This window comes from Dipodomys merriami, unplaced genomic scaffold (assembly GCF_024711535.1).
Source record: "Dipodomys merriami isolate MVZ:Mamm:240054 unplaced genomic scaffold, mDipMer1.0.p SCAF_15, whole genome shotgun sequence".
Lineage (NCBI taxonomy): Eukaryota > Metazoa > Chordata > Mammalia > Rodentia > Heteromyidae > Dipodomys > Dipodomys merriami.
In genome coordinates this window covers 24334180-24350731 of record NW_027202826.1, presented here as the reverse complement: position 1 = coordinate 24350731, position 16552 = coordinate 24334180, and the positions used below count along the sequence as shown (strand labels likewise).

The following is a 16552-nucleotide window of genomic DNA, read 5'->3' as shown; positions in this document are numbered from 1 at the left end:
CTATCTGTTTAGGGTGTTAATGTATCTGAGTTATTTCAATAAAACATTTTTTTCTCGCAGGGGAGTGCAGAGGAGAGAGGAACAAACACTTGGTAGAGCTAACTTCTAGATGATTTTCATACATACAAGTAACAGTGCTGGGCCCATCCCAGAGTTCCCAGTGTCAGCCTTGGGTAGACCCAAGAATGTGGGTTCTCGGGAGGTGTTAGTGCTGGTGGCTCAGAGACCATTTTGAGATGTGGTCTTATGCAGTCTTCATTAACTAAAAATAGTGAATGTGTTGAAAACTACGTACTTGCTAGGAATTTGGGATTCATTGTTTCAAAAACTCTCTGGAAGACATTTAGTCCACATTTTATAGAACAGAATGTGAAGCTGTTTAGGTTAAATTCCATTACCTGACCAATGTCTCGAGCCAGGATTTAGGGCCCCATCAGCCTGTTTCCCAGTCCCAGGCACTCACCTGTTTACCTTGGATCATTGTTGCGTTACAAGTCTAACATCTGCTTGTAATTCTGCAGTGAGTACTACTGCGGTTTGGATCTTGAATGTTTCTCCCCCCTCAATGGCTCACATGTGTCCTTGGCCCAAGGTGTTATTAGGAGATGACAGAACCTGAAGGGTCTGGGCTTAGTGGGAAGGTCATGGCATGACCTTGAAGGGGATCTGGAGACCCCCAGCCCTTCCCTCTGCTTCACAGTTCCCATGAAGTTGAGGATCTTCCTCGGCAGCCCACTCCTGTGCTGATGTGCTGCCTTCACCCGGCCCTACTAAATTAAAACCTTCACACTGGTAAGCCACAAAGAAACTTTTTCCTTTCTTAAGCCAATTTACCTCAGGTATTTGTTACACTAATGGAAATCTGACTAACAAAATGCATTAGATATCTTAAAATGGACAAAATGTTACATTAGAATGTGTAATCCCTGCACTCAGAAGCCTGGGGCAGTAAGGTCATAAGACCAGCCTGAGCTACATAACAAGACTTTGTGTCTCCAAAACCACAAAGGTAATAAAATACGTTAGCAGTGTGTACTTGGCTAGTAGAAGGCAGGAGAATCACACATGTGAGGGTAGCCTGGACTGTAGCAAAACCTCATCTCAAAAAATCTAAACTAATAAAGTAATAAAAAATATTTTGGCATAAAATACTTGAGAGAAAAAACAATTCCTTTCCTCTCCTTTCAGGTCAATGGAAGGTCAGCCTATGAGGGTTTTCCTCTTATCCAGCAAGAATTTTTAGGACTCAGGCGAAGACCTAGAAAGTCAGACCTAAGAACAGGAAGTTTGGGTAGCCAGACAACTCACTCTGGCTGGATGCGGTCCAGAGTGCAAATGTTGAAATGCTGAAATTCACTCTGTGGCTAAATATTTACCAAACATAAACACCTTCTACTGGACCATTGACTGGTAATGAGGAAAACAGAGAGCAAGTGGGTCTGCTTTCACCTAGCTAACAGGAGACGGTGGTAATAAAACAAATAACCACTGTTTGTGTACTTTCCACAGGGCAAGCACCGTCCAGAGTGCTGTGTAACCGCCACATAAGGGTGCACTTGATAGAACATGTTGGAATTACAGACAGAATGGCTGGCAGCTGGGAGGCAGTCTTAAAGGGGAAGGAGATGGCTTGTGCTGCTACCCTAGATAATCACTGAAGGCAACATGCTCAGACAAGCATAGACTTTTTCTAGAAAGGATATAGCATTTTGTGCACATCAGGAAATGAACAAATGCCTTCATTTGAATTAAACCTCTTCTTTTATACATGAATACATGCAGGACAAAGTGTCAAGTTAGACTTTATTTTTTCTCCCAGAAAATACAGTGAGCAAACTATATAAAAAATGAACTGGTGCCGGCCACTAGTGGCTCATGCCTATAATCCTAGCTATTCAGGAGGCTGAGATCTGAGGATTGCAGTTCAAAGTTAGCCCATGCAAGAAAGTCTGTGAGACTCTTATCTCCAATAAACCACTCAGAAAACCATAAGTGTTGTTGTGGCTCAAGTGGTAGAGTGCTAGCCTTGAGCTGAAGAGCTCAGGGACAGCACCCAGGCCTAGAGTTCAAGCCCCATGACTGACAAAAGCAAACAAAAAATGGACTGGTGCAATGGCTTACACTTATAATCCTAACTACTAAGGAGGCAGATCTGAGGATCTTGGTTCAAAGCCAAGCAGACAAATCTGTGACTCTGATCTCCAATTAACCACCAAAAAACTTGAGCTGTAGAGGTGACTTAAGCAGTAGAGCACTCGTTGTAAGCACAAAGGCCAAGAAATACAGGACTTGAGTTCAAGCACTAGCACAAGTACTAATAGGTGCTGATGGCTCATGCCTGTAATCCTGGCTACTCAGAAGGTTAAGATCTGAGGATCATAGTTTGAAGCCATCTGGGGCAGCAAAGTCTGATGCTCTTTTAACCACAAAAAGCTGGAAGTGGAGAGTGGAGTCCTTGCCTTGAGCAAAAATGCTCATGGACAGCACCCAGACCCTGAGTTCAAGCTCCAGAACTGGCGTAAAAAGCAACAAGTGAATGAACTGTGTCTTTCCACAATTTCAAAACCTGACAGAATCAAATTCACATGCTGTATCAATTTAGTTGGCATTCATTTGTCAAGTGCTACTGATTTAGCTTGGTTGTCCACAGCTTTTCTATTCCAATCTTAATCACTAATATTAAATCTCAGTCACGGGATTAAAGTGACTATAGAGTTCAGAAGCCTTGTAGGCAAGAGCAGATTGCTGCTAGGAAGCAAATAAACGACCTTCAGATGATTAGATATTGACCTAAGAAACTCTTTACAGGGCTGGGAATGTGGCTTTGTGGTAGAGTGCTTGCCTAGCATGCATGAAGTTCTGGGGGATTTGATTCCTCAGTACCACATAAACAGAAAAAGGCAGAAGTGGCACTGTGGATCAGATGGTAGAACTCTAGCCTTGAGCAAAAGAAACTTAGGGACATTGCCCAAGCCTTGAGTTCAAGCCCCAGGACTCGAGAAAAAAAAAAAAGAAAAAGAAACCCCTCACAGTTGTGAGGCCTGATGATACCAAAGCGTAGTGATGGCAAGCTCAGCCGATTCAGGATACAGGTTTCCAGGGCTGCTGGATTTGGATGGATGGCAAGTCCAGTGAGTTGCCTTAAACAGGCAGCTATCAGAGTTGGGAGCCTGGCATCTGTGCATGTAAGAGAAGAAAAAGCAGAAAGGGCGAATTCAACAGCCCAACAGGCTTGGGAAGGGTGGCAAAGTCTCCTCCATCCTAGCGGAAGGGGAAATGTTGCGCTCCCTTACAACTGGGGTTTTAAACAGAAGGCAGGAAAAGCAGTCAGTAGGTATGGATGGAAGCGGATGAGATGGAGGGGGGCGGGTGAGCGATGCTGTTTGACTGAGGAGTTTCAAGATTTCAACAGCATCTGTGTCCTCCAGGCATCAGAACTTCGTCAGGCTCTCTTCCAAGACCATGGGGTGCTTTTGTTCAGGGGGAAGGGGAGGGGAGATGATTCAGTAGTTCTAATATACGGCCCTTGGGGGAAAAGGTAAGTGCTTTCAGTGTAAGTCATTTTCTATCAGTCTTTCCTTTATATGATTCAGCTGAGAGGGTCTGGTGTGTTCTAAGTTTGTGGACCTGGTCCTTCCAATATAAATTTGATATGGTCACATGACTTAGCTTGATAAGTTCATAGGTGGTGATCTTTGATTTACAGAAACAAGTTATCAGTGATCTGTACTTGCTGGACAGGTTGTGGTTATTTGCACAAACAAAATGCCAAGTCATTCTGCCTCAGCCTTTACACTCAAAATGGTACAAACTGCAGGCCTGTCATCCTAGCTACACAGGAGGCTGAGATCTGAAGGATCAAGGTTTGAGGCCAGCCGAAGCAGAAAAGTGTTCAAGACTCTCATCTCCAGTTAACCACCCAAATGCTGGACTGCAGGCATGATTCAAGTGGCTCTAGGTTCAAGCCAAGTTACCAACGCGTGCATGCATGTGCATGCACACACAAAGAAGCAAACTGCTCTTTTGTAAAATAGAATCACTCAGGGCAATGAATAATTTGGAAGCTACCATTGTATACAGTAAGAGCAGGGCACAGCCTGTTCTCCCTTATTCTTGAATATCCCTTGTATTTATTTTAATGTATTAGAAATGGCGCCTTTGAAACAGAAGAGGAGGCCCACACTGCACAGACCAGCAGAACTATATGGCTGCCAGGTATAGTGTGTGGCAGACTTCATTCCTGAGCTTGCCCTTTTTGTCTATAAGTCAGGCACTGGTGGCTCACACCAGTGTGCTCAGCACCAGGGTCCTGAGATCTCAGGGCCTCAGCCAGCCTGGGCAGAAAAGTCCATGAGACCCATATGTCCACTTAACCTCCAGAAAACGAGAAGTGGAGCTGTGGCTCAATGTTGGAGCGCTAGCCTTGAGCAGAAAAGCTCAGGGACAGCTCCCAGGTCCTGAGTTCAAGTTCCAGGACCAGCCCCAAAACAAAAATTCTCTCCTTACCCTTCACTGGTCATTCCATGTACCACTCCTAATGCTGCAGCATTATGTCCTAATAAAGCCCTTTCATATCTTTTTTTTTTTTTTTTTTTTTTTAGTACCCATGATCTCTGTCTAGAATAAAGTGGGCTGAGCTGGTTGTATTGTACTAGGAGCAGGTAACTGGCTAGTATCAAGAGCTGCTAGCACTCAAGATACTTAGCCAACTTGGCCTTTTTGTATTATTTTTATGTGTATTTTTTCTTTGTAATACTGGAAGTTTGAACTCAGGACTGTCTACTTACTTGGGTTTCTTGTTCAGCTAGCATTCTACCACTTTTGCCATGCCTCCAGTCCTGCTTTTTATTTTGGAAATAGAAGCCTCAGAGTTTTCTGTCCTAGCTGGTTTCTATGGAGGATCCTACAGATCTCATCCTCTTCAGTAGCTAGGATAAAAGGCATGAGCCACCAGCACCAGGTGTTGTTTATTTTTTAAATGACAAGGTCCAGATATTGGAGGGGGGAGGGAGAGGAAGAGTGGCCTTTCATCCAATCTGAAGGAATTGTCGGGGGAAGCAGATTTGAGAATAGCCAACCAAAGAAGCTGAAAGTTATATTCAACACTGAGCTGCCCCAAGGCACCAGAAAAGCACGTTGTTTGCGTGGCATTTAATGGGTGAGAGAACGTGTGCTCTGCCTAAATTAAAGCCAGCATCTATAGACCCTTGCAGTTCTTCCATTTTCCCCATATTCCTCCAAACTAGCAATACTTCGGCAAGCCAGATGGGAAGATCCAGGAGCTGGCTCTCGTTTCTTTCCGCCCCACGCCTCGGTACAGACAACAACATTTATTTATTTTTTCTTTCTACAATGTTACTGCAAGTTCTGTTTCCGAGCTGGCTCTGGAGTGAGCGCTGCAGGGAAGAAAGCAGGAAAACAACGCTTCTCCCTGGGGGAGAGAGCGCTGTGGGGACTCCCGGGCAGTGCTCTGAAGATGCCAGCTCTTGGTCCTGGGGTGGCAACTGGCGTTTCCCCCCGGGGCTCCAGGCACTGGGCACTGGAGGCTGGACGGGAGAGCGCCAGGGGCAACGGAGGGGGCGTGGCCTCGCGGGAGGAAGCGGCGGCGCTCAGGGGGCGTGGCCGGGGCGTGGCCTCGCAGGAGGAAGGCCGTGGAGGAAGCCGCGGTGTACAGGGGGCGTGTTTGGGGGCGTGGCCTCGCGGGAGGAAGCAGCGATGCTCGTGGGGCGTGGCCTAGCGGGAGGAAGGCCGTGGAGGAAGCAGCGATTGTGCAGGGGGCGTGTCCGGGGGCGTGGCTTCGCGGGAGGTAGGCCGTCCAGGAAGGAGCCGGGCCTGTGCAGATCCCTGGTTTGCACCGCAGCAGCAGCTGCGGCGGTGGGCAATGACTGAGCTCGGCCTGGGGTCACCCGGCCCTCGCCCTGCAGGTAGGAGGGAGCGCCGGGCGCGCAGGCTGGAGCGCGTGCGTCTGTCTACGGGGCGCGCGCACGGGGGTGCCGGGGCGGAGGTCCCCGACTCTGCGGGTCCTGGGTGGAAGCGTCCGGGTGTGGGGGCCGGAGCAGCCCTGGGAGCCCGGGGCCGCCGCCTCCTGGCAGCGGCGGGGGCGGCGGGGCGGGCGGGGCCCTGCCGCCTTTGTCCTCCCGCGGCCGGCCGGGCCATTTAAACTTTAAAGGCCGCGCGCTCCCTCCTCCCGCCGGCTTCGCTCGGGACTCGGGCCGCGGCCCGCCGGCCCCGCGAGGGCCCGGCAAAGGCGGTCGTTCTGGCGGCGGAGGGCGCAAGGCCGGCCCGCCAGGAGCAGGGCCGAGGCTTCCTGGCACACTTGAGCAACGTCAAGCCTGCAGTCGGGGCCTTGGTTTCAGATCCCTGGCCTTTCTCCAGCGTTACAGGAGGCCCCGAGGTTGTGCGGGGAGTGGCCTTGCTGGACCACAGGACGGGGGCCAGTGGCCATCCATCCCTCTGCCGCTGTGCTGGGATCTGGGACGCCGGGCCACGTCCATGGGTTCCATTCCTTTCCTCGCCTGCTTCCTTTGCTTTCCTCACACCCTCTTGTGTTCTAGACTCGAGGTGGCTTACTCTGTAGTTACTGAACAGATGGTTGGCCGAGAATATGGGCAGTGTGGAAAGGAGGTAGGGCTGCCCAGAGACTTTCTAATCTACAGGTGGCTCAGACTTCAGTCCCAGCTCCATCCACAGCGCCGACCTTGGACAGGTGTGGCCCACTATCGCTGCCCCTTAGCCGTGGAACTGCCACTGGGCTATAAAGTATCGAAAGTGGTAGCTGTAGCCTTATCTGAGAGATTATGAAAAAAAAATTTTTTTTGGGTCTGGTCATGGGGCCTGAACTCTGGGCCTGGGTGCTGTCCCTCAGCTCTTTAACTCAAGGCAAGCGCTCTACCACTTGAGCCACAGCACCACTTCCAGCTTTTTTCTTTTTGCTTATGTGGTGCTGAGGAATCGAACCCAGGGCCTCAGGCATGCAAGGCAAGCGCTCTACCACTGAGCCACCTTCCCAGCTCAAGATTATGAAATTATTATACGGGAAAAACAATGAGAGTTTTAAACAACACACACACACACAGCAGGACTAGCACCAAAGGGGTGGGTTGGAACCAAGTGGTGATAAAAACTCATGTTTCATTACAGAAGAAATTTGTAAACCTCATTAAAATTACATTTTCCAGTGTGGTGGCTCTGCCTGCAGCCCCAGCTGCTCAGGTTGCTGAGGTGGGAAGATGTCAAGTTTGAGGCTAGCCTGGGCTACACAGTGAGAACTGGCCCCCTCCAAAATAGTTTCTCCATGTCAACAAAGCTGTTTATAGTTTCAGGTTTGGGTTTTCTTTGTTACCCAGCTGTGCAGTAACACTTGTTTGTTAAGTATGTTCTTGGAAGGTTGTCTGCTTAGCACTTCGAAGTACCTCAGGGTGGTCATGCGTTGCATTCTTTTCTGCAGTCTAGGTAAATTGATCAAATTCAAAGATGTTTGGAACTTTGTTTCTGAGATCTGTCTCCATGGCTTTCGGTGCTGACTTAGTACTCTGGAATGCCCCCTGTTCCTAGCCATAAATTGCTGCTACAGATATAGGATGCAATTCTATATTATAGGTTGGATCAGAACCAAGTTGTTTCCAGAGTCCTTTCTTTCTAGGTCCGCAGCATTCATAACAAAAGAAAAGTTTGTTGCAAGTGTCTCATGCCTGTAATCCTTGCTATTAGGTATCTGATCTAAGGATTGTGGTTCACAGCCAGCCTGAGCTTTCAAGAAAGCCCCTGAGACTCTTACCTTCCATTAACCACCAAAAAGCAAGAAGTGGAGCTCACGTGGTAGAATGCTAGCCTTCAGCAAAAAAGCTAAGGGACAGTGCCTAGATCTTGCTCCATTACCAGCATGAAAATGAAATCCATAGTTCTTGACCCAGCGGGAAGAAAATTAGAGATAACTGAATTCCCACCTTAAACTGCCGTAGCCAGAAAGTCCTTCAGATCGCTCAGAGAATATGAAGAACAGCTTTGAAGACCCAGTAAAGGATACATCTCCACTGCCATTACCCTTTGACCCTGGAGTTCTTTGGTGGTGGGGTGTGTGACACAGCATCTTTCAGGTCACTTTGTGCCTCCTTAGGCTTGGTGGTGAATGGTTCCAAAATGCTAGAGGAGGTGATCTGTCAAGTCTGGCACTTGCACCCCCTTTCCAGCCACACAAGAGGGTCGGGATAGGGGAGCAGTGTCATAGGTAATGGTTTTGTTTTTTTCCTGACTCAGTTCTCTCTGGCTTAGTTGGTTACTGTATAATTGGATACAAGATGAGGAGAGACCTGGACAGCATTTGAATGTGGCAGGAGGGGAAGTCTCTACAGGTGTCAGCTGTGCAGGGACTGCAGCCTGGCCTGCCTGTGGGGAATTATAGAGGTGACGAGGTGGAGGGTTGCTATGGCTACCAGAAGGTCAGTGCTGTTCTCAGGTCTTGTGTCCCAGGAGAGAATTTCATTCAAGATATGAAATGTAGAAGTGATAGCCAAGACTCTTTAGCACAGTACAGTGTATTAGAACACACTTCTAAAGGTGCTAGTGAGTGGTCTCCAAGAAGTTGAAAACCATTTCTCCAGTGGCCCAAGCTATGACATTTAGGGGGGCTTGGCACAAAGTCTCTCTCCAGACCCAGCCAACCCAGAGTGGATGACATGAGGCTGAATTATAACACATCTCAAGAACCACTTTACGCGTGCGCTTAGGCAATCTCCAGGACCATCTGAACCATATTTGTACAATGAGATTGTGATAACATGGGAATGGCTAGAATACAGTTCTGAGCCTACTTTAACTGATTGAGGCCAGAACTTGGTTTTCATTTGAGACCAGAGGTGGGAAGATGTTTATAATTTGCAGATCAAGGTGGAGAGGAGGGAAGGCTACAAGCAAAGTCTAAACAGCCGAAGAACAGATGGGCCACATTGTATGTGTTAGTGGGGAGACTCGAGTTCTGATCCTTTTGCAAGCCTGGCTCTTCCTTTCCTCCACCCAGAATCCTCTTGTGTGTAAACCTCAGGTGTTAGCCACAACCTGGATTCAGTTTCTCTGGTGACTCAATTTCTGCATAGCAAAGCAATTGCTTGCTTCATTCCCACTCCACAGTCTTGGGCATGTTTTGCGGTGGCTGTGTTGGTGTAGTATTTTCTCCACTTCCATGTAGCAGATGCTGGGGAAGCACTGAGCTTTCATCCATTGGTTCTTGAGCAGCTTCCTTCCATTTCCAAGGGTCATACAGAGAACGGAGGGGGAAGGGAGGTCTCTGCTATATTTTACTACTTTAAATCACAAAGTCAACTAACCAAAGTCAACCTTTTTTTCTTTTTTATCATTCTTATTAAATAGGCGAGGAACAAAACATGACAGAAACAGATGCCTTTTACAGAAGGTAAAGTGTGTTCCTTTCTAATACAGGTCATTTGCTGGTCATGAACATCTTGTAAGACTCCAGCAAGAATGGGAGCTTGAGAGTGGAGTCTGCCAATTTCAGCATGTGGGGAACTGATTTCTAGATTGCTTAGTTGCTGCCCCTGGTTGTCTAGACCTGGGATGGTGTTTAATAATTAACAGAATATGGCCTAGTGCTGTAGAGCTTGCATCCTGCTAAGCTATAGATCTTGGTCACTGGATCCTGGGCAGGAGGGGGAAAGATCCCTGTGGAGTGCCCCAGATGTGATAGGAAACTCATGGGAGAGATATGCCATCCAGCATGTTAGCCATCCGGGTCCCTTAACCTGCCCAGCCCCAGCGTGCATGTCTGCCTCAACCTGGGGGAAGCCACAGACCTGCATGGTACATGTACCTTGGGTGTGGAGAGGCTCATTGTTCAATATGACTTAACAATTGTTTTTTTAAACCTTTGATCCATAGGGAAGTGTTTGATCCAGAAGAAAAATACAAGATGGACCACAAGAGGAGAGGAATTGCCCTAATCTTCAATCATGAGAAGTTCTTTTGGCACTTGACTCTGCCAGACCGGAGGGGTACTTGTGCAGACAGGGACAACCTGATTCGCAGGTAGTGCTTGCTTCTGCATGTGAAAGATGACAGACACACTGAGCTGATCTGAACTTGCCAGTGTCACTGGTAACAGGTCAGGGGCCCTACATCCCCCATATACACCATAAGGTCTGTATGCATTGGGGGTGCAGGAATGTCAAGCGCCTAGGCCCACAAACTAGCACAAAACTCAAATTGGGGCCTTGCTTCAGAACTTGCCTGAACTAGCTTCCCTCCCATTCTGTTCATCCTGAATAAGCTCTGCATTGTCATTAACATATTTGCAAATTAAATTGCTCTCATTAGGGTTAAATTCTACTGTGGTTGATCAAGGAAAACCATCACATTCTATTTTTAGGGGTAGGGAGGGGCCTCTAAAAAAAGCAGACATATAATATGATATAAATGTGTGTAGCTGGTCGCTATTTTACAACTTGGAAAAAGTCCTAAGATAGTATTTCATTTAATGTATCATCACCAGGTTTTCAGATCTAGGATTTGAAGTGAAATGCTTTAATGATCTTAAAGCAGAAGAACTTCTGCTCAAAATTCATGAGGGTAAGTCATTTCTCAGTTAAATAGTTCATCTTGCTCTGATGGGATTGAGTACTTGTGGTATCCATAAAGACAGGCACAAATTATTCATTGTGTGACAAAACCAAAGTATCATAAGCTCAGGTTTGCAGGTCCTGGTCCTGTCCCTCTTTTTGGATTACCCATCAGATCTAGAGATGCTAGCAAGTATATGTCTGCAAAGTTTATTACCATGCCACTAGTTTAGAGTCTGTTATTCTAGATAGGGGTGAAATGGCTTCTACATTTGGTTTTGCCTTTAGTAAGATCTGAGTAAGTAGCTCAGGCTGGCCTCATGTTCACAGTATATTTACATGTATCTTAATTTTTGCAACATCATTTTGTAGGAGGCATTCTGATAACTTATCAGTGCTGCATGCCGTGGATTTTCAAATCAGCTGCTAATGGGCTATTGTTATCTACATAATTATTTTGAACTTTATTCAGAGCTTTGGAGCCCAGTCTTGTCTTGACACTCCGACGCTCTGGGTGTGTAGATACACCATGGAGGCATTTGGAGTTGTTTAGGGACATCATCTGGGTCTTTCCAGTCTGCTTTACGAAAGTTGAGACAATTTATTGCAACTTACTTGGATCTTTTTTGTGTATGTGCATGCATGTGCCTGCATGGGGGCTTGAACTCAGGGCCGCATGCTCTTGCTTGGCTTTTTTGCTCAAGGGGGGCGCTTTGAACTTTAATGATGCAGATTTTTAAAGATCAGAAAGAGTTTAAGATTTTAAAAAGTTGTGTTCATTGCAAATGTTACGTGTGTCTTGAAGGGTAACAAGAGCTACCACACCATAGGAATGTATCTGTTCTAGCGTTAATAGATGGAATTTCTCTGTAAATAACAAGCATCTTGTGTTCATTTCTGTGTGCTCATATGGGGACCTGCCTAGTATCAACCTCAAGCCACGCTGATGCTGACTGCTTTTTGTGTGTTTTCCTGAGCCACGGCGAAGGCAACCACATTTATGCTTTTGATGCCAAGATTGAGATTCAGACACTAACTGGCTTGTTCAAAGGAGACAAATGTCAGAGCTTGGTTGGAAAACCCAAGATCTTCATCATTCAGGTTAGACTGATCATAATTATCAAAATGCTTGGTTTGGTCCTTCTGATGATAAAGCTTCAAAGTCTATTTCCACCATAACTTTCTCCAGCAATTAGAAAGGCTTTTGGTGAAACCTGGCCAATCTGAGTTGCATCTGGAACAGTAACATCTGGATTGACCTTTGCAATGACAGGAACGAACCCAGGAGCTGCTGTCTAGCTGGGCTGGGTGTGGAGGTAGCCATGGGAACGGGAAAATGTCAGGAAAGAGGACCATGCAAGGCAGCTTGGTCAGACTCAGTTGAGGTCTTGGAGAGCATGCCACATTGGAAATGATGTAGACAGAGACTAGTCTGGGCATACCCTGCCATACTTCTAAAAACAAGACAGCTGCCTGCCTGCCTGCCCAACTGCCCAAAGTATCTCACTTCGTATATTAGGAATATACTTTTTGGTATAAGATAATTTGGCATCTCAATAGAGATCTTTTTCTTCCTTAACTTCTTTTATTATTAAGGAGTTGTACAGAGGCGTTACAATTCCATACGTCAGGTAAGTTAGTACAGTTCTTCTCGGACAATGTCACCTCTTCCTTTGCTTTCCCTCAGTTCAATAGGGATTTCAAACAAAAGGGAGCCCCAGTGCTGCAATTGTGTGCTTCCATTAGTGGCCTGAGGGAATGAAATTGTACCACATTCTGCCCTAAAGTTGTGGTATGGGGTGGCCATGCGGAACAGCTATACGAACAGCATGCTTGAAGCTTTGGGTTCAATTCTTCAGCACTACATAAACAGAAAAGGCTGGGAGTGGTGCTGTGGCTCAAGTGGCAGAGTGCTAGCCTAGAGCCTAAACAGTGCCCAGGCCCTGAGTTCAAAGCCCCAGGACTGGCAAAAATGAAACAAAAAACCAGGTAAGATTTCTGGTTTGGACTACTTCATGGAATATCCATGTTCTGGGGAGCTGGCTATGGAAGTCTAGAACCTAAGGTAGGAGTTCTGGTGGGCTGGAGAAATAGGAAGTAATCAGGAAATGGCTGGTCTATGTGAGTCACAGCAGTAGCTGAGTTTACCCAAGTTACATGAAGCTTGCTGAAAGGAGTGCAAAATGTAAGAGATGGGATTTCGTTGTCTCCGTCCTGGAGGCTGCGAGCCTGAGATGGTGCTGGCAGGGCTGGCTGCTTCTGACGCCTCTCCATGGCTTCCCAGACCAGATGTCCTTCTCCTGTCACATGGTCTCTCTTTGTGCATGTCTGCATCCTTAGTCTCCTCCTCCTTCATTAGAACACCTGTCTCATACTGTGTAGATTCTGCATCGAGCCTTCTGACTACATGCTGTCTTAATTCCCGTTGAAGGGGCTGGAGGTAGGGCCTTGGTGTGTGTGTCTTTACAGGCAGGACACAGTTCAGCCTGTTAGTACTCAGGAGTAGAATTTTGGGTTGAAGATTTAGTTTAGCACTAAGAGCTTTTAGTGCTTTCACAAGCGTGAGGTGCTCTGGATTTGATCAACACACACAAGTTTAATGATAGTGGGCCAGAATTTGACACACACACACACACACACACACACACACACACACACACACACACACACACACACACACGTTTAATGATAGTGGGCCAGAAGTAGTGCATACAAACCTAGAATCGTTTAATGATAGTGGGCCAGAATTTGACACACACACACACACACACACACACACACACACACACACACACACACACACACACACACACACACACACACACACACACACACACACACACACACACACACACACGTTTAATGATAGTGGGCCAGAAGTAGTGCATACAAACCTAGAATCGTTTAATGATAGTGGGCCAGAATTTGACACACACACACACACACACACACACACACACACACACACACACACACACACACACACACACACACACACACACACTCACACACACACACCACACACACACGTTTAATGATAGTGGGCCAGAAGTAGTGCATACAAACCTAGAACCTTCCTTCAAAGCGGGACCCAGAGGAGAAAGGCACACTGAAGGCTGTCTCAGGCCAGGCAATGTCATCTTGACATCTGAACTGTTGCCTGATGAAAAATACTTACGTGAATATATATATATTTTTTTTTTTTTTGGTCAGTCGTGGGGCTTGAACTCTGGGCCTGGGCGCTGTCCCTCAGCTCTTCAGCTCAAGGCGAGCGCTCTACCACTTGAGCTACAGCGCCACTTCCGGTTTTCTGGTGGTTTATTGGAGATAGAAGTCTCATGGTCTTTCCTGCCCGGGCTGGCTTTGAACCGCGATCCTCAGATCTCAGCCTCCTGAGTAGCTAGGATTACAGGCGTGAGCCACCAGCGCCCGGCTTACGTGAATATTATTAGCTTTTAACACAGAGTAACTCCCAGTGCTGTGGTATGATTAATAACATCAGAAATTCTGAAAACACAGTGGGTTTCTCCTTCTCTACCGAATACTTTTCAACATAGTTTGTGTATTTGGAAATACCAATTTTTTAAAAAATTATTAACTAAAAGAAAATAAGGAAACAGCTATTCATCCCTTGTCAGCCTGAATGCTTTCTGGATTTTGTTTTGTGGTACTGCAGAATGAACCCAGAGCCTTGTGCTTGCATGCTAGGTAAGTGTTCCACCTCCTCACCCATTTTGAGGTGTTTTGTTTTGGGGTTTTTTTTGGCAGGTCAGGGGCTTGAACTCAGCCTAGGGGCTGTCTCTGAGCTCCTTTTGCTCAAGGCTAGCTTTCTACCACTTGAACCACAATGCCACTTCTGGCTTTTTCTGTGATTAACTGGAGACAAGAGTCTCAGGACTTTCCTGCCCTGGCTGGCTGCAAACTGCGATTCTGAGATAGATCTCAGCCTCCTGAGTGGCTAGGATTACAGGCGTGAGCCACTGGCATCTGACCCCCTTTGAGTTTTTGTTTTTGTTTGCCAGTTCTGGGGCTTGAACTCAGGGCCTGGGCACTGTCCCTGAGCTTCTTTTGCTCAAGGCTAGTATTCTATCACTTTGAGCCACAGCACCACTTCCTGCCTTTTCTGTTTATGTGTTACTGAGGAATCAAACCCAGGGCCTCATGCATGCTAGGTAAGCACTGTACCACTAAGCTACATTCCCAGCCCCTTTTGAGTTTTGAGACAGGCTCTTACTACCTTTCTTCCCTGGGTTGGCCTTTCATTCATTCTTACCTCCATCTCCCCAGTAGTTGGTACAGGCATGTGTCACCATTCCTGGACTAATGTACTATTTACTTATCTTGTTTCCTCTGATCTTGATACAAGTTGAACTGAATTCCACATTTGGTACACAGTAGGAAGAAAACAGTAAGCAAAGAAATGTCTCCCTCCTCTTGTAGGCATGCCGGGGAAACCAGCATGATGTGCCTGTCATTCCTTTGGATGTGGTGGACCATCCGACAGACCGGCTAGACAACAACATAACAGAGGTAGATGCAGCCTCTGTGTACACGCTGCCAGCTGGAGCCGACTTCCTCATGTGCTACTCCGTTGCTGAAGGTGAGTGGGTGTTTCCTGCAGTAAGACTGTCATGGCCACTCCTGACTTCCCCTAGGAGTGAGCTGGGTCAGGTTTTTTGAGATTGAATCACCACATCCCAACAAGTCCAAGATGTAGAAGAGCTTTCTTTGATCAGATGGCACAGAGATCAAAGTATAGAAGAAGAAAAAAAGTCAGATGCCAGTGGCTCATGCCAGTCCTTAGCTACTCAGGAGACTGAGATCTGAGAATCACAGTTCAAAGCTAGCCTGGGCAGGAAAGTCTGTGAGACTTATCTCTAATTAACCACCTAAAACCCAGAAATGGAGTTGTGGTTCAAGTTGTAGAGTGCTAGCCTTTTTAAGCACAACAAAAACTCAGGCACAGCGCCCAGACCCTGAGGACAGGCACAAAATAAAAAAGTATAGGAAAAAATCATTTCTGCAAACTCTTGACGAAGTAACACTATTTAAATGCTACCACTGCTGTCAATTCCTAGACATGGTAGTCACGGGACGCCTTGTTGAGAAATGTTTCGATAAAAGAATGTCTTCTAGCTAAGCTCTAGCCTTGTCACACTCCCTGAAAATTCCCATCTTCAGACTTTTCTCTCAGAAATAGAGGAAATTTAAGTTCCTTCATGGACACATCTTAGTCTTTTCCAGGGATCTTTGAGAACTTGGACTTGTACAGAGATGAATGAGAATGGTGTTCCTCTGTCATTAAGAACTGAAAGAAAACTAGTTTGCCTCTCTCCTTCTGTTTTAGGGTACTACTCTCACCGAGAAACTCTGAATGGCTCCTGGTACATTCAGGACTTGTGCGAGATGCTGGGAAAATACGGCTCCTCCTTAGAGTTCACCGAACTCCTCACCCTGGTGAACAGGAAGGTATCTCAGCGCCGAGTGGACTTCTGCAAGGACCTAAGTGCCATCGGCAAGAAGCAGGTGCCGTGCTTTGCCTCCATGCTAACAAAGAAGCTTCATTTCCTACCCAAAAGCTAGGAAGTAGAGGCTGTTTTATCTATATTCATATTTACCTTTTCTACCTAGGTTGAACTGTATATGGTCTAGCGATTTAAAATGTTTCTGGGTCAGAGTTTAATGCCTAGCAGAGAAGTGCCTTTTAAAAATAAAAAAAATAGTTCATGGACATGGCAAAAGGGTTTGAAATGAAGTCCTCAGGAAATACTGTACATACCGATCTACAAGCATTTATAGCATCTATAAGCATTTTTAGTAAACTGCAAATATAAACAGTAGATATATGCCTGATAGAACTTCCATTTTATATGTAGAGTTTATAATGTTTTTCAACAGTTTCACAGCCTAAGAATGATTCCTTTAAGATATTGAGAAATCATGTTTTATAAATTTAATTCCTGTTGGAAATTGTTTTATAAATT

The 16552-nt window shown here is 46.3% G+C and overlaps 2 protein-coding genes across 3 annotated transcripts in view; one reads left to right on the top strand and one right to left on the bottom strand.

Moving 5' to 3' along the window:
• The first annotated feature begins 5813 nt into the window (after positions 1–5813).
• Positions 5814–16538, top strand: Casp6 (caspase 6). The gene is made up of 7 exons (XM_070022450.1): positions 5814–5924; positions 9367–9409; positions 9892–10038; positions 10502–10578; positions 11494–11669; positions 15009–15168; positions 15916–16538. Exons 1-7 carry the CDS (start codon positions 5882–5884, stop codon positions 16149–16151), a joined length of 882 nt encoding a protein of 293 aa, XP_069878551.1. The 5' UTR covers positions 5814–5881; the 3' UTR covers positions 16152–16538.
• The window catches only part of Mcub (mitochondrial calcium uniporter dominant negative subunit beta), a 43310-nt gene continuing 38933 nt past the window's right edge, over positions 12176–16552 (bottom strand). Inside the window, exons 9-10 of one of the 2 annotated variants that reach the window (XR_011371919.1) lie at positions 13635–13728; positions 12176–13139 (exon numbers count right to left, since the gene is read on the bottom strand). The gene's annotated coding sequence lies outside the window, so the exon portion shown is untranslated. Of the gene's footprint in view, positions 13140–13579; positions 13729–16552 lie in introns of those variants that run through there. The other variant, XM_070022448.1, reaches the window with a different exon arrangement.